The 18,780-nt window shown below is 32.2% G+C and overlaps 1 protein-coding gene across 1 annotated transcript in view; it reads left to right on the top strand.

Annotated features, from left to right (window-relative positions):
• Window positions 1-18,780, top strand: part of LOC105206087 (glycogen [starch] synthase) — a 52,519-nt gene that overhangs the window by 18,434 nt on the left and 15,305 nt on the right. Inside the window, exons 3-7 of the mRNA XM_026138074.2 lie at window positions 111-295; window positions 7,316-7,512; window positions 7,589-7,781; window positions 10,303-10,565; window positions 16,350-16,560. Of these exons, the coding sequence (XP_025993859.1) occupies window positions 111-295; window positions 7,316-7,512; window positions 7,589-7,781; window positions 10,303-10,565; window positions 16,350-16,560 (1,049 nt within the window). The remainder of the gene's footprint in view (window positions 1-110; window positions 296-7,315; window positions 7,513-7,588; window positions 7,782-10,302; window positions 10,566-16,349; window positions 16,561-18,780) is intronic.

Below are 18,780 nucleotides of genomic sequence, written 5' to 3'. Positions count from 1 at the left end.
ATTCATGGATATAAAACTCAACAAAGTTTTATTAAAATTTTATTAAAATTTTTTCTGATGTATTCCTTGTTTTTTTGTTATCACATATAATCCACACAATTATTTTTTAGTTGGCGGCATTTATACTGTAATAAGATCTAAAACTTATGTCTCCACTGAAGAAATGGGTGATCAGTACTGTCTTATTGGTCCGTATAAAGAACATTCGGCACGCACTGAAGTCGAGGAGGCGGATTTTCCTTCTCATAGTCCTTTGCATCAAGCGGTACAAGTTTTGCGTGATCAAGGATATAAGGTAAAATTTATTTTTTAGGGATTTAAAAAAAATTGTACTTTTAGTTTAATTATTGAATTAACAACATTTTACTTACGCAATTGAGTATGAAATGTTTGACTTCAAGATTAAAATTTCCAGAATGGAACTTTTTAAATTATTGATGTATTATGTGTTTTTTAATCTCATCTTCGGCAAACACGTTGTTAATATTTTGAGCTATCTGCGCGGCATCGATTTCATAATGGAACTTTATTTGAAAATAATACGAATTTTTTATTTATTTATAGTTTCACAAAAATTGATCTGAAAAAGACCAATGAAATGATGTTGAGTGATCGGAATAGATGATAATCTGATGGAGCTATAGTGAATAAACATGAGCAAGAATTTTTTAATTCAATGACTAAATGATATTGTTTGCCTCTTTTGCGATATGTAACCGAATGTTGTGCTACAATATGAATTGTCTCGTTCCGTGTTCAATAAATAATTTTCTTTTTTAAATTAGACGAAACAGGTTACGTGCGTGCTACGTGTGTGCTACAAAGATTTCAATATTATATAATTTCATACAAATTACGAATTTAATATTACATTATTTACCTCTTAATACACATAGTTAAAATATGCGATCTCCGCATATGACAGCTCACGCATCTTAACGCAGCGAGAGAATCAATCAGCATCGCAAATAGTAATGTTATGACTGTGATATATTTGATACATTCATCACATTCTTCACTAGATAAAACAGGCGCATGCTACGCGCGTGCTACAAAGTTTCTAATATTACATAATTTTATACAAATTACAAATTGAACATAACACTATAAACCTCTCAATACACATAGTCAAAATCTTTAACTATATAACTATGGACTGCCAGTCACCCCCATTTTTCCTATTCTCGCAATGCTTTATTGTGTCTTCAACATAATGCGCGACTCCGACGGTTAAATGGTAGAAAATTGAAACACGAAGTTGCATTTCTTTTTTTTTGCACATTTTACTTATGTATTACAAATGGTTTTGAACTTTGCTAACTATAATAAAACAACGCAATGTTATGTCATATTTCATCTTTCTCTTTCTTCCTAATTTTACCGGCAAAATGCGACTTCGTGTTTTAATTTTCTGTTATTTAACCGTTGGAGGCGCACGTTATGTTGAAGACAGCGTGAAATGACCAATTGGTAGTCCATAGTTATATAGTCAAAGGTCAAAATAAGCGATCTCTGCGATGACAGTTATTCATGAAGTAAGCGCTGAATGAAAATCAATCAGCAATTACGGAAAAGTGACAACAATAAACTTTGAGAGATGGAATATAGAGGCAATACACTTTTTCAGATAATGATGATGGCATGTCTTTTTTTTAGAAAGAAATCATTGCTTTTTCTTTCGTTGTTCAAACGGATGAGTTGTTGCTGGTAATGCTTTGAATTGATAGTCTGATGAGATTCTAGCAAGTATTCTTTTAGCAAGTTCTTCGTTTTCAAATTTTTTTGGTTGATTGATGTTCTCGATCACAAAGATCAAAATGATGATGTCATGTCTTTTTTTTAGAAAGAAATCATTGCTTTTTCTTTCGTTGTTCAAACGGATGAGTTGTTGCTGGTAATGCTTTGAATTGATAGTCTGATGAGATTCTAGCAAGTATTCTTTTAGCAAGTTTTTCGTCTTCAAATTTTTTTGGTTGATTGATGTTCTCGATCACAAAGATCAAAATTATCACTCTGAAATCTCTCCCATTTCTTTTATGTCTTATGCATTACTGCAGAACGAATCATTTCCGACAGCAATTTTTTTAATTAAAATGTGAGAAGAATACAATGTTTGTCAGAGGCCATCATATTTTATAAAGTTATGTTATCTGTTGTGCCAAGTTATATATTGTAATTTTTATAAATATCAAAGTATGTACTTCAAAATCCCAAAATAGCAAGAAAATGTTTAAATTTAAAATAAATTTGTAATTAATTCAGCTTAAAGGCACCAAATTAATTTCTACATATGCTTAATATGTCCAATAATATATGTCGAAATACGCATATGTATTGTAATTCAAAATGTAGTTGAAAATGTTCATTTCTGAAGAATTGAACAAACAAATTAGGAATTATATATTGACATTGTTATGTATTGTACTGCCTCGGGTCAGAAAATACATTCTCTGAAATGTATTCGAAATGTAAATGCTTTATTTCTTAAAAAAGACCAAGACTGATCGATGTGAATCCCTTGTGGTGAAGAGGAGAAGAGAGAGAGTTCTCGATCGCACGCACATACACTATCGCGGCAAAAGCAAAGAAGAACCCTAGCACCGCACTAATGCTCCCTCTATAAAAAAAAGAAAAAAAAACTGATTTTTAAGCAAACTTGTAGACGCGACTTATGAACACATGAACTGTTGGATGGTAAAACTGATTTAGTTGTGATAGATTGCTTAACTATAATCAATCGATTATGTGTTTCTTTTTGAAATCTCTTAGCAACGATTTAAATATTTGTCGTCCCTTTTGTACGGCGACTTTGGTGAGCTCACCACACAGACTTTTGTTAATATCGTAATTAATTATTATAAGGCTCCATGAATTTGTAAGTAGATAATAATTACATTGATAAATACTTTCTTGTTTCCTATTCATGAAACTGATTATAATTTATGAGTTGTGTTACTAAAATTTTACTTAATTAATAATATTGTAATGCGATTTTAATTTGAACGTTTATATAATGAAATCACACATTTAGTTTATGTGTATGCTTAACCTGTTAACCGAGGAACTCCCTTTTTATTTACGCAGCATACAACGGGCGCGAACTCTTTCACTAGGACGTGTCAGTACGTCACGCCCGGAGGACGTAATTTCATATTATTATTTTTTTTATTTATGCTTAAAATAAATGAAAAGACTATGAAATATATTTTTTTTCGTTTATTTATATATAAAGCACAAAGGAAAATACAAAATTACAAACAAATAGAAAAGAATATGAACAAAAAAATGGAAACATCGAATTAAAAAATTATAAACTTTACAAACAATTATAAAGATTACAAAAAATATATATTTTGTATTTAGATACACAATAACAAATATAAAAAAGTTAGAGAACATTACAGAACATTAAACAAAAGCACACAAATAAAATAGAAATATTGAGTTTAAAAACTCTCAATAGCAAAATGATACTGATTCTCCCCGTGTCTTAAAATTCATGTCGAGACATGTATGGATGACTAATACCTTTGTTGTTCGAAAATATACGTCCCGCCCATTCCAGGGCGCAACATATGTTTCAAGGACGTATTCATATGTCCTACCCGTTCCGATATTGTCTACGTTTGACGTATTTATACGTCCCGCTCGGTTAACTGGTTAAAACATTAAATGAATTTAATGATTGACACAAGATCTTTGAATTTACTTTTCTAATTATACATTGCATTTATAATAAAATAGCTCAATATTTTATCATGAACTATATAACATCTTTTCCTCTCGTGAAAGTAAATTATTTTCTAGAAAAGTTCATATGGAAGTTGGATTTAGAGGGTAGTTTTCTCTGTCTCACTGGTAGCTCTCTTTGGTTTCTTCGCGCGTTTTGTCATCCTCCGTGAACCGACCATCATCGGTTGAATGATACGCCCGGCCGAACATCCGCCAGGCGAGAAGGCGCTTTACGCCCATATGTTTCAAAAGCGCGCACGCTTCCAGCATGCTCGCTCGTCTCCGCTTGCTCTCCAAAAACCGATCTTAAGCGGTGGAGATATTGGCTCCGAGGTGAGTCGAGCCGCCACCGAACATCTCCGACGTCTCGAGATTCGGGTATAAACGAGCCGGAGCGACGAGATGCTGGGCTTCTTTTCCGCTGACTATTCAGACTAGCAGATCCGCCGTTTAGTCTCTCCGAAGAAGCAAACGTTAGGTAGTCCCGGGGTAAAGCGTGCTTTGCCTCCGTCAAGCGTTCTCGGCGACTACCTGTCGGAAAAATCAATTTTTTCCTGCCGTAGCTGACCTCAAGAGTGCTTGGGCTCTGGCAAGTTTTTCTCCGACCGGTATCCGTTCTCAATACCTATCCACGAGCACGGCTACAGAACAGCGGGATCAAGTATCTTGGCCTCCACCGAGCGTACTTGATACAGCCGTGTTTTCCTGTCAGAAACCGCGTAAACTCAGAATTAAAGGAACGCACAGCTGTGTCACCCCGTGCTTTGCTATCGCGCCGGCGACCGTGAAATCTGACACTACCAGTTTCACGAAAACGCGTGTGGAAAAGCGGACCACCCGCTGAGACGAACAATAACTCACCCCGAATCGGCCCAGTATCGTGCCGAAAACAAACGCGCCGGCCTTGCGAATAAAGACAACGCGATTTAAATTCGAGTACCGAGCAAGGCGTTAAACAATTGTAATCCGTCCCTCAGGCAAAAGAGTTAATCGTGCAGTTACCGCACGACAAACGTCACTGGTAAATTCTACTGCCGACAACGTAAATTTACCGGTGCCGCTTTAACGTCATATTGTAAATATCTTATTGTTATTATATCTTCCTACGAGCAACCTTATCGGTGTTGACTTTTGATCTGCCATATTTTCTTGCGTTCTACACTCTGTACATATCTCTATTAATCTTTCAATAAATAAACTTGTATATACCCAGCCAGAAATGTCTAATTGATACGACGTTGAATCAACGTCGAAGACCGAATGTCGAAATTCTGGTTGATTTGATGTCGAAAGTGTAACAAATATCAATGACTATTCAACTATCGTTTCGACTTTGATTTAACGTCGAAGTAATTCAATGAAAACGGGTACGTAAAATCCACGTTTTTTTGTGGATCATCCAAGTGGAATCTACGTGAGCAAAACAATATTTTTGTAATATTAAAAAATAAAACCATTTTTGCAAAAAAAATTCTATTCTTAGGAATTTTTTTTCGGAAATTCCCAAGCAGTCACTCATCCAAGTCACGACCACGGTGAACGTTGCTTGACCTCTGTGATTGCTGCGAACTGATCCCTCGTGATGATCTGTGAACACTTTGTGCTGATACATGTATAAAACTGGTAGATCAGGTCAATATATGTTATCGAAAAAATGAAATATGTATAATTAAAGCACATTATTTATATAAACAAGTATAAAATTATAGTTTCTTTACTAATTTTACAAATGCGGAATAGCATTTGGAATAACTTTTCTGTCATTCGTTTAAATAAGAATGCAATTAGAATATATACGTAAATATAATACAATAATTAAATTAAATATGAAAAATTTTTTATTAAAAAAAACATTCAAAAAACAATTAAAAAATATTGTTTGCTCATTGGGATGTTGATCAAGGTTTCTTTATTTATCGACCTATCTCGTCTATCGATAATATTTGTTTTTCAACAGTACTGTGTTCAAGAAAGAAATCTTGCACTTTAAAATCAAAAGAGCACAAGCATAAGTTTCAAATAATCATTTCGATGTTGAATCAACCTTGAATCAACCTTGAATCAACATGTATCAATAAGAAGCGATCGATATTGCAGGAATATCGACTTTTTTATCGACTCAACTAACTGTCAACTATATCGTTGAATCAAGGTTACCATTCTGACTGGGAAGTAAATAAAAAGAGAAAACTCCTTTACGTTTTCAAAAGTATGGGTCTATCTCCACATGTCTTCCATGCTGCTTGACACTTCGTGTTGAGATCATATATTTTGTTTTGCCCTCGTTTATCTTTTAAGTCCATACTCACGATTGTTTTCTCTAGCTGCCTAAGAGAGTTCCGATTACTCTCTGGCTTCTTCCGATTAAATCTATATCGTCCGCGTATGCTAAAACTTGTAACTACTTGTAATCTACTGTAAGAAAAGATGGGGCAAGAGAGGGTGGTGAAGTAAGATGGGATATCCCTATGTCGCGCGAGTCAAATGCAGGAATCGCAATCGAGCATCCGCGTTAGATACAATTTCTCGATTATTGAAAGTTGCCTTGTTTGTTTTTGTGTTCCACTGCAATGCGAATGTGCCTGGTCTCCAACAAAGGTTAACAGCACCCTCATCAAAGTGAGGCAGAAAGACTAGGAACAAGTAGTGGTAAGGTCTTACGTAAAAACCAACAATAAAATGTAGTTTGCTAAGAGAAGGAAACTTTAAATCTTGTAATATTAAATCCAACAAGCTTGAGGACAATAGAGAACTCATCGGAACATCAAGAGTCTATTTATAATTCTTATCATTAAAACTGAAAAAGGTAGAATTTAAAACGAATTACAGTGTATTAATAAACTCGATTATAAGCAGATTGGAGTGTTTCTCAATAAATGCCATCTCAAAATCAGTAATATCTTAAATTGCCAAATCTAAAGGAATGTTGATAAATAGCGATCCTTTATTTAAGAAGAAAAACTATTTTACGTGTAATAGAAATGCTCTCATTTGCGTGGAAAAGAACTTTTATATAATACAGTGTCTTTTTTTCCGCGGTTTTTATCTAACAAGATACCATATTTGCGCCTCTCGTAGCAATCACAGGCATAAACGCGACTCACTTTTCTCACTTTTTTTGTCAAATTAAGTTGACCAGATTGACATATGAAAATACGCACGGAAAAATTTTGTTCTAATAAAAAAAAAAAAAATGGAGAACAATCAGCTCAGAGCGGGAAAATGTTTACTATAAGCGGCAATGATTAGCGACGAGCACCGCTCGTTTATAATAAACAATTCCCTGCCACGTCGGGTGCTCGCTAGGCGATCGCGATCGCTGGGAAATCACTGCGCGCTTTCATTTGGCGATGGGCCGTGGTTACGTGCTCATTTGGCCATCTTTATTAATTAATATCTCGGTGATTATTGCAAAATTTGCAAAATAATACGCGCTACCCATCAGCGATATTATACTTATAATGATACTCTTTGTGTGTGTACGTGCGTGTTTGCGTGCGCGTGTGCGTGTGCGTGTGCGTGCATGCGTGCGTCTGTAAAATATACATATATTTCTCTTATATTTGCAAAATTTTTTTATTAGGTAATAACGGGAACATGGCTGGTAGATGGAAATCCTCAAATAATTTTGCTCGATATCGGAAGTGCCGCTTGGAAGCTGGACGAATACAAACAAGAATTATGGAACACTTGTAATCTTGGAATACCTCATCTCGATATTGAAGCTAATGATGCCGTAATACTTGGTTATCTAGTCTGTCAGTTTATTACAGAATTTAGGTAAATTGATACTCTTTTTTTATCATCCTATATAATTTATGTAACTCAATTTTATTATAACATATTAAAATAATAGAAAAGCAGCCGAAGGATATTCAAGCATTCCGCCAAGAATAGTCGTACACTGTCACGAATGGCAGGCAGGTGTCGGTTTAATTGCCTTGAGAACAAGACATGTGGATGTGGCCACAGTATTTACTACTCACGCTACACTTCTTGGTAGATATCTTTGCGCGGGAAAGACTGATTTTTACAACAATCTAGATAAGGTATGTGAAGTTTTTTTTACCTCTCATTTCTCTCTTTTCCTTTGCCTCAATCTCTTTATTATACACACACACACACACACACACACACACACACACACACACACACACACACACAGGGTGTCCCGGAACTAGGAAACCTACCACTTTGAGAACATAGAGGAGATGAAAAGGGACAAAAAAGTCTTATACCATTTTGCGATAATCACTATAATTATCGAGTTATAAAATAAAACGTCTGAGCCAATGTGCAGTGATGCCGCGCCATCGCGCCTAGCTCGTAAGCAACGGCGCGCGGCGGGACAGGTGACGCGTCGTTTGAATTTTCACGGCGTGACGGTCTGAATCCGCCGCACTGCGTGTACATACACTGCAAAAATCAAATGTGTTTTTTATCAAATGTGTAAGGAGAAGCTTCAGTTAAAATAACACATTTGATTTTTGCAGTGTATGTACACCCAAGGACTTTGATTCTGTCCATGGGGAAATTTTCCAAACTGAGAAGTCGCTATCTTTCTACATACTTACAGTTCATGATTAACGTAACGACCAATAAGCTCTAGTCGTTTTATTAATCATGAACTGCGAGTATGTAGAAAGTCGTGACTTCTCAGTTTGGAAAATTTCCCCATGGACAGAATCAAAGTCCTTGGGTGTACACGCGGTGAGACGAATTCAGACCGTTGCGCCGTGTTAATTCAGATAATAACCTTTACCGCCACGCGCCGTTGCCTACGAGCTAGGCGCGATGGCGTGGCATCACCGCACATTGGCTCAGACGTTTTATTTTATAAATCAATAATTATAGCGAATATCACAAAATGGTATAAGACTTTTTTGTCCCTTTTTATTTCCTCTATATTCTCAAAGCAGTAAGTTCCTAGTTCCCGGACACCCTGTATATATACACATATTATAATTATTAATTATATTTTTAAAAAATGTATACACGCGCGCGCGCGTGCGCGCACACACACACACACACACACACACACACAATCCATTTCTTGGCGAAAAAGTTCTCATAATATCTCAGAACATTTTTATGGATTTTTCATATTTTATATTCAGTAACATTTCTGAAAAAATACCTTAAATATCTTTAGATTTTATAATTTTTTTTCAGAAATTATAGAATAAGAATTTTAAAAATCTTTTGGAGTATTTCAGAACTTACGTAAGATACCTAAGCTGAATAAAATCCACTAAAGAATTATGCCAATTGTTCATAGACAATGTACCTCATTTTAATTCAGTGAAATCAATGATTAAGATAGGAAATATATATAAAAGCTTGACAATTGCGAAGTAGTACAACGGAAAAAAGTGATCGTTGTTCTTCGACATAAACATGTATAATAAAAAATATTTGATAGCGCAGACAAATTTTCTAGATTTTTTTATTTAAAAATTTGCTTTGAAATTAATTATTTGGAATCTTTCTGCTCCATTTTCTCTGGAATATAAAATCGAATAATTCAAAACTTTGTAACCTGCTCATCGAGATGTTTAATTTAATACCGATCTTAATTCAGTATCAGATTAAAGGTCATTCTTCTATTTTACTAACAAGGAGATGCCGCGAACTGTGAAACACGAAATCCGATGAGCCATAGTTTATTCAAAGGAGGGGGGGGGGTCGAAGGTTAGAGCGTTTGAGTGTATGGGCCTTTGTTTCACAGATATTTGCATGTGAAGTTTGGTATTTGCCGCGTGGTATATACGTTAAGTACTATTGCGCGGTAGGTTAAAGCGTGAAGCGGTGACTGAGGAGCCTAAGGCACGCGCGTTTTATTTTGTTCTCGTCGGCCGCTTGATGAGAGGTGTTCGAAACCTTGCAGTGCCAGCTTTTTTTTTTTTTTTCTTCCAATAATAGCTTATCAATTGTAATTCATTTTTATTATTTTTAGCAAGATATTAATCGTTATATATTATTCGTTACATGTAACAAAATGTAATAATCAGAAAGTTTGCATATTTATTCAAGTTTATTTATTTATTTTTATTATACATTTCTGATATTGCTGTACAATGTTGTGGGTGAAAATTTAGATTTTTTTTCTTTTTTTTTTAAGTATATCTCAAAAACTATATGAAACCGCGGATTATTTTATAAGAAAATGCTGATCAGTATCTTTTGATGATGTGTAATCTTTTTTGCATATTTACCCTAAAATAACTTTTTTAATTGTACAATTTCATGCACTTACTTTTATACTATTTAGAATCCAGTAAACGTATATTTTATAAAAAGTAAAATGGTATTCAGAACATCAAAAACTTAGTTAATCGTCTATGGAAATTCGGTGCATTTTTCATATTTTTGTACAATCTCGCATTGAGAATAATGTTCCTGCAGGCTTATCATATCTATGGATAGTTAAAGTTATTTTTTGAACGTCAATTCAAATCTTTAAATTATAAAAAAGTCATAGCAATGTGAAGAATCGCATGAGTGTCATACCTATAGGTAGCCAGCTAAGATTAATAATATACTAATACGGTTAATAATTATTTTTTACAGTTCAGTGTTGATGAAGAAGCGGGGAAACGTCAGATATATCATAGATACTGTATGGAACGTGCTGCTTCACATTTAGCTCATGTATTTACGACAGTTTCGGACATTACTGGTTTCGAAGCCGAACATTTGCTGAAACGTAAACCCGATATTATCACACCGAACGGATTAAATGTGAAGAAATTTGCAGCATTGCATGAATTTCAGAATTTACATGCTGTTAGTAAAGAAAAGATACATGAATTTGTGCGAGGGCACTTTTATGGGTTTGTATTAAACCAATATTTTTCCTTGTTGATATTATAATAAAACATATGCATGCACAATGAGAGTCATGAGAAATAGAACATCTAAATTATATCTGTATTAGAATGGAAGATGAAAAGTATCTAAAAGAAAAGTAAATTTCAATAGTTTTAGTTTTTTTTTTTCAAATATTTGTTTATCATATAATACAGTGACTATAAATTGATCTAAAAAATATTTTTTTGTATTTTCTATAATTTTCTGCTATCTTTCGAGCAACTGTTGGATTTCTTTGCGATAAAAAGATATCAGTTTGGAAGCAATAAATTTGTCAAGTTATTTTTGTATTTATATCACATCTTGAAAGCGTTATCTTACTAATGAGGGGAACCGTCTCTGGTTACCGATTTTAATAAAAATGAGCGTATAGTATTCACTCATACATTTACTACAGTAAAGCCGCCAAATACACTATTCAGCATTTTGAGAAAATAACGATAACATATTTCTAGCACCTATAGAACTGTTATGAAAGAGTGGTTATTGAATTAGCATAACGTTCGAGATTAAGACATTGACTACTGCGCTTGAAATTTCAGGTCCCTGAGAATAAAACATTTTTTTATTTAAGTCTTGTATTTTTAAATTATATACAATTTTTAAACTGTTTTTAATTATTTAATATAAAATATATTATTTAAAAAATGAAGATATTTAGAAATGCTCTCCTATTAATTAAATAACAAATTCCTATGAACACAACAAATATGTTTAAATATTATATTTAAATATATGATATATAAATTGTTACGTTTATTGTACGGAGAGAGAGAGGCTCGTATGCGATTAATGAATAACAAATATGACAGATGGTCAATAATTGAGAAACGTACAGCTGTTACGTACCAATATTGTATTATATATTTCTCTTCTGCGTACAAAATTGCCAAGAAGGGGAGTTGTTTACATAAGTACTCTAAAACCCACTCATTCATTCATACAAATTCCGCGCGTTCGCTACTTATTCTTTATCTGCCTATTCTCTACCTATGTACAACACTCTACCTTTTACATATTTACCTTTTACATTTTTTACATTTTTACATTTATTACATTTTTACATTTATTACATTTTTGCATTTTTTACTTTTCTTTATTTTTCTTAACGCTAATTCCTATACATAGCAGTAATTTTGCTTTCTCTTTGTGCTTGCATTCTTATATATTGTACATTCTTATATATATATATATATATATATATATATATATATATATTTATACATTCATACATTCATACCTTTTACATTTATACTTTTTATAGTTTTTATACTTTTTTATATTTTTGTTTTACACTCTTATCTTTAAAAGCTTTACATATATTAACATTTTTACATTTTACTTCTATTTATATTTAAACCTATTTATACTATCCTGTTTGTTCTGTAGGTTCTATTTTGTTTTTATTCTATACGAACCTAGCATACTTTTCACAGCCTATTATCTATTGCACCTCTACATCCTTCTCCTTACCTTTTGGCTTTCATTCCCTATCTCTAGTTTTAACGCAGGCTTATGTTTCTTATCCTTCTCCCTTTCATTTTTCTTTTCTTTTTCCTCTCTTATCTTATTTCTTTTCCTTAATTTTCTCTCTCTTTCTTTTTTCACAGTTTCTTTACTTATCTTTACTTTTATTCTATCTAGATCCTCCTCCCCCCAGCTCTATTCATAATATCCTTTTTGTCCTTACCAAAATCCGCAAATCATCTTTTTACATCTTGACATTCCCTTATATAATATTCTATACTGTCATTACTCTCCCCGCAAAATAGACACAGCCAACTATCGTCCTGTAGCCAGTACTTGTTTTTCTACTCCATATTTCCGCATCTGAATTTTACTAACGTTCTTATTTTGTCTCCTCTGTTTACCTTTTCCATGTTTTCTATTCTCAAATATCTTCACTATTTATATTTCTATCCTTATATTTTTTATTGTATCTTGCCTTTATAATCCTGCCTTTTTCATATTGTCTTTGCGTGTCCTCTGCTTATAACTCTATTTCTATATCTCTGTTTCTATTTCTTCTTCCCCTTCCCTCTCTTCTGGTGCTTCTATGCCCCACCCATTTCTATTGTAATATCTTTCCCGTTCTGTTCCGTATTCGTCTTTCCATCCATAACCTGCCAATTTTTTCCTGCCAACACTCGCCATTCCAAACAAAAACAAGGAATAGCAATAGATTTTGCAACTTCTGAAATTTCTTGCGACTTTTGATTGGTTGAAATATATTGTTTGTTATTTCCTCTTCTTGTTCTTGTTGTCTGTGCTTTCCATTATACAATAAGCTTCATATTCGAGAATATTCGATTCACAATGCCGGAAAATTTACTTGTGCTTATGTGTATAATAGCGTCGTTTTATGATGTCCAATGATATCATATTTACGTAACATTGAATACTTTCAAGCTTACGAAATTAGCCGAAGTATTGTATCGCTACTATTGACCCCTTTGCCACCATTGTCATCTTTTATGTTCGAAAGAAGGTTAAGAAAACGAGCAAATTAGGATGGAATATATCTATTCAAATATTCTATATAGAACGGCGTCTTATGCTTAAACGAAACGTTTCGGCTGTACTTAGCCTTTTTTAATCGCAATAATTAATAAACCGAGTATTACGTATTTACACCATCAACGCAAAAATCAAAACAATTTTAGTCAGTTACTTTAGTAATGATAATTTATGGAGCCAGGTTAATTTACACAATTCGTCAAATATATCGCCGAAAAAAACACGGACGCTATGAGTGTCCAGATTGCTCGTTTGGAGGCGAGAATGTTTACTGAGCATCGTATGAACGTCTAGTCGCGAATTCTTTAAAACAATTGGCATCTACGTTAATCCGCAATGTATTAGTCAATTTTGAATGGTCAATCACAAAACAATAAATCATATTAACAAAATTATCTAGATTGAATCCTTCGTGGATATGTCAAATTACGAATTGACTACACACAAGCCTATTTTAATTTATTGATTATTATCATCTTTCCTTCGCAAAAGACCTCAGCTTTATATTTTATAATCTATAATGGTCTCGTGCTACGCGTTTACTTGGCGCGAGATATTACCGTGTGTAATACATAATTGTGTTACTACATTGACAAATCAATTTAACTCATTATAATTTTGTTAATATTAACTGAAAATTCGAAAACTTAAATTCCAATGCAATATTAATGACATGAAGACATATAACAGGTTGCGTGTAAATTATTCTCACATTTATTTTTTCTGATTTTTGCAGCGTACAAGTAAATACTGGAATTATTCTATTTGATGTTCAATTATTTGAGTTTCTCGTGATTCACCTTGTATATACAGAAATAAAAGCTTGTCACACTTTATGTGGGCCAACCTGTATATGTATATACAGGTTGGCTCACATAAAATGTGACAAGCTGTTCTTTCTGAAGGTACACATTATATCAAAATACGAGACAAAAGTTGTATGGTCTTAAAAAGGACAAATAAGAGTAAAATTAATTGTTGAAAAAACTATTAAAGTACAGATACCAAAAAACGAATAATTTACGAGATATTTTATATTTTATGTCTAGGTTACCAAACAGTTTTTTCTAGACATGCACTGTTTTTCAGAGCGTTCGCGGAGTTGACGTCCAGCCGAATTTTCAGTGTATCCGGGGTGTACCCTTTTTGGTGCTTATTTTAAGAGAAAACAAAGCGACTTGATTTACATAAGATGATCATTAATATAGTTTTAAAAACACCGCTTTTTTCAAATCGCTGGAAAAACCGGAAAAATTCCCGTTTTTTTTCGGAAAAATTGCTTTATTGCAAAAAATTGCTGCTTTTACTATATAAATGACATGTTACTTAATTTTTAATGTCTTTCATCACATTAATATGATCCTGGAAGTTATGTAATCTTATTTTTTTGTTAAAATTTTTATTTCTCCTATTTTTATAGTAGAACATAGTTTAAACTTCCAGTAGTAACATAGTAGAGTTTAAATGTATAACTGCACTTTGTACATATTCTCTGCACAAGGGGTTATTGTGAAGATATATATATATATATATATAATGAACTCAGCATTAGCTCTAGACATGTGAATCATAATTTTCCCAATTACCATAAGAAATTTTACCATAAGAGATTACAAAAGATGGCTTACCGACTGCTCGCACAAGCTCATAGAGCCAACGTTCTTTCTCTTATGCTGTCTGAGAAAAACTTAAAGAGACTAGCATTAATCTAATTTTGTATGGACCATTCTGTAGTTATTTCTTATTAACACAAATTTCTAACTTTAGTTCTCTATATTCCGGTTTAATGAACTCTTGAAGTGTAGTCTCGTTTTATAGTTTATTTTTTCCTACATATTTTGTTATAAATGTAATTACTTTAAATTCAAATTATTTTCTCGACCTGCTATTATCTTATAAACATTAAATTTAGACTACATACTTTTAATTTTTGTAATAAAAGCTTAAAAACTTTAATTAGTATGAAAGTAATAAGACGGAAAATTGAGCTATCTCACGAAGTATGGCAAACTACGGATTCGAAAATAAGTATGGCAAACTAAAGTTAAGAAATCATGTCGTAAAACTTTGATACTTTTTGAATTTTTCCGATAAATTTTTTTACCCTTGGGAAAAAAACCGAAAAAATCCGCGGAAAAATTGAAAAAAAACGGGTTTTTTTCCGAGCCTTTAAAACTATAATCATTAATCGCATCCAGCGATCTCATGTTATGCTTATAACTGTTTCATGTACGATGGACTTCATATAAATAAAGCTTTGTTGTGCATGAGAGGGAAAGAAGGTTCGGGCCCCTTCGGGTGATTGTAGAAACTTGACATCACAGTCAGTGGATTATAATATTTGCAGATAAAGTTTATTAATTGTTTCTTTTACAAAACGGATTTATTTTCTTCTGTGTTTACCACTTAAATGAATTATAGACAGTGTTTACTGTAGCGTGTGCTGTACTAACGGAAGTTACTTGGTGGCGTAATATTATAGATGCGAGAATTGACGCTCTCGTGATCTGAGCCCGTCTTGTATCCTCGTGGCTCTTTTTTTATCAAGGACCTGTTCATCTCGGTTTTGCCGAATTGACAAATTTTCTTTCTTCGTAAATAGATTACTTAATTGACATTCTCGATATCGTTCGCGTAATATCACCTACTTTCCTAATTCTACTTAGTTGACGTAATTATTCTTAACAATTACTAATTATGCTTTGTCGGCAGTGGCTTTGCCACTTGCGACAGCTTTTTTGTTGTTAATACTACTAATTTTATCGTTCTTAAGACTTTGAAGTGTATTCTCTTTATCTACTTTGAATTTAAATATACTAGAATTTAATTTAAAATGATCATTTTTTTTGTTCTATTTTTGTACTACTTTTCAATCAAAAAGGTCCTAAAATAAAATGTAAAATAAATGTAAACTATTGATTTTTAATAAAGCCTTAATATTTTTATACGCAGAATAAATAGAGAAAATCATACTATACAAAGAAACCGCACAATTCTATTTAAAAAATGGTTGTGATTTTTATTAGATTTAAAAAAAATAAATTTTTCAAAAATTGATTTTAATGTTATTTGTCTCCTGTCAGACCATACAACTTTCGTCTGGAACAATTTTTGCTATAATAATGCGTACTTTTGTATGCTTTTATTATAAATAACGTCGCAATTTACATGATCTACCCTCTATATCTCATACAATATTTAAATTTATGAATTTAAACTTATATTTGCAGACATTATGATTTTGATTTAGATAAAACATTATATTTTTTCACTGCTGGTCGTTATGAATTTGGAAACAAAGGAGCCGATATATTTGTAGAAGCTTTGGCTCGATTAAATCATTATTTAAAAACGTCCAGGCCTGACTTAACAGTGGTCGCTTTCCTTATTTTTCCCGCAAAAACTAATAATTTTAATGTTGAATCTCTTCGTGGTCATGCTGTAAGTTGTTAATATTAATATTTTATATGAAATTTAATAAAAAAATACCTGGAATTTGTATTTATTTTTTGAAAATGCTTATTTATTTATTAATATTAATATGATCTTTAAAGTAATCCCCATCGGATGTAATACACTTATGACAGCGGTTTTTTCAATTCTTAAAGCATTTCTGGAATGCACTTTTTGCTATAGCTTTTAGCTCGTTTAGTGATGCGAACTTTATTTCAATTATGATCGCAAATCGTCTTTCAAGATTCTTTTCAGCTTTGGAAACAAAAAGAAGTCGCAGAGGATTAAGTCTGATAAATACAGTGGCTGAGACATCAATCAGTGTTGGTTTTTGATAAAAACTTACGAATAAATAGTAAACTGTGAGCTAGTACGTTATCAAGGATGCAATCCGGTTTTAACATATTTTCTAAATTTTTGTTTCTTTATTTTATCGGGAATATAAACCCATAGTTTTTCTCAAAATTAGTAATTTTCGAAATTTATATTATAATATTTTAACATGTGATTAACATGAAATATATTCAATCAAAAAAAAAAAAAAAAAGGAAATTTGAATTTCTAACACCAATTTGACGATACATTCTTATGATGTCATATCTCGTATAAGAGTAGAAGAAGCACCATCGATTTTTCTTACACATTATTGTATACTGTATTATTAAGAAAACTGTATGAAATAAAACTAAAGTGCTTTTTTACGGATTATGTTCAATACTCGAGTTATGTTCAAATAGTGCTAACATACATTGAGGTATATATTAATGTGATTCTTTTACAATGTAGCTAGTATAGAAATCACAGCGACTTTAACCAATCAAATGAAAACATATAAGATATGACGTCCAAATGATATGACATTTGCACACCTTGACGTTCAAATGATATGACATTTGCACACCTTGACGTCCAAATGATATGACATTTGCACACCTTTCCAAACAAGAAATTTTTTAAAATAATATTTCTCGTTAAATATTGATTTTGCGCTGGTACAAGCAATAATTACTTTAAAAGTTATATATAAGCTATTAAATAATCGTTGTTTCAAAATTCATATTAAAACTAGATTGATGAGTTGTTTTTTCACAAGTTTGGTCGATTCGCATGTTCCATATGAAATACTAACTTTATTTGCAACTTCTCTAATCTCTCTAATAATGGTGATTATTAAGCACAATTTGTTTGATTTTTTTTCCACATTAGTAGTTGCTCGACCGCCGAGGAGGCCTATTCTTGAAATAATTGCGTATACGTAAATGGCAAGTTGCGAATGTTTGCAATGGAAAGTCCTAGAACGGTATTCTTGACAATCGTAACGTGCAACGTATAACTTTGCGTATACAATGCAACGAATGGGTTGTATCATTCGTTTCAAGAAAAACGTATACGTTTCACACGTGAGGAAGATTAACTTTAACTTAATTTAATTGAAAAAATATATATTCATTTATTTTAATTATAAAGTATTATAAAGTTCTATTATATTATGAAGTATTATGTATTTAAAGTTATAATAAACTATATTATAACATATTATAAAATTATAGTACTTATAATAAATAATTATCTTTCAGCTTCAGAATTTTTAATTATACCAGATAACAAAATACTAACTTTTTAACATTTATTTTATTTTTAAAACTTTTATCAAAATGTGAAATGAGAAAATTATCCCACGGATATAATTAAATAGGTCAAATTTGTCCAGTATAATTAAGAGTTGAGAGTTTAGAATGTTTATAAGTAACTTTTTTTATTTTTATATACAGAATGACCCATTTAAATTGATCCCAAATATTTCCGTTTTCTTGCATTTTGCAAGGGAAATGTTTCAGACAAAAATTATATGGTTTTGAGGGGGACATAAGAACGTACTATTGCTTTGACCTTGGATGGTGTCGTCAAGCTCAGGTCAAGGTCACATCAATTTTTTTAAATGGAACATATTTTTGATTCCAAAATCTAATAACTGGTGTCAAGAGCTTTCCAAAACCCTACAAGAAAGTTTATTTTCGTTAAGTGCTTTCCGAGTTGTGAGGCTTGAAAGCTACAGTATATTTATTTATAGTATTTAATAAACTTATTTATAGTGTTTTGAAAAGTTTTCAAAATTGACTACATGAAAATGTAACAAAAGATATAATGTTGGAGTATCGGTAGTTCTCTAATATTCTATATTTTTTACTACATTTTTTACTACAAGTT

This window comes from Solenopsis invicta, chromosome 14 (assembly GCF_016802725.1).
Source record: "Solenopsis invicta isolate M01_SB chromosome 14, UNIL_Sinv_3.0, whole genome shotgun sequence".
NCBI lineage: Eukaryota > Metazoa > Arthropoda > Insecta > Hymenoptera > Formicidae > Solenopsis > Solenopsis invicta.
The sequence above is the reverse complement of the archived record's forward strand: the minus strand, read 5'-3'. Positions and strand labels throughout refer to the sequence as shown.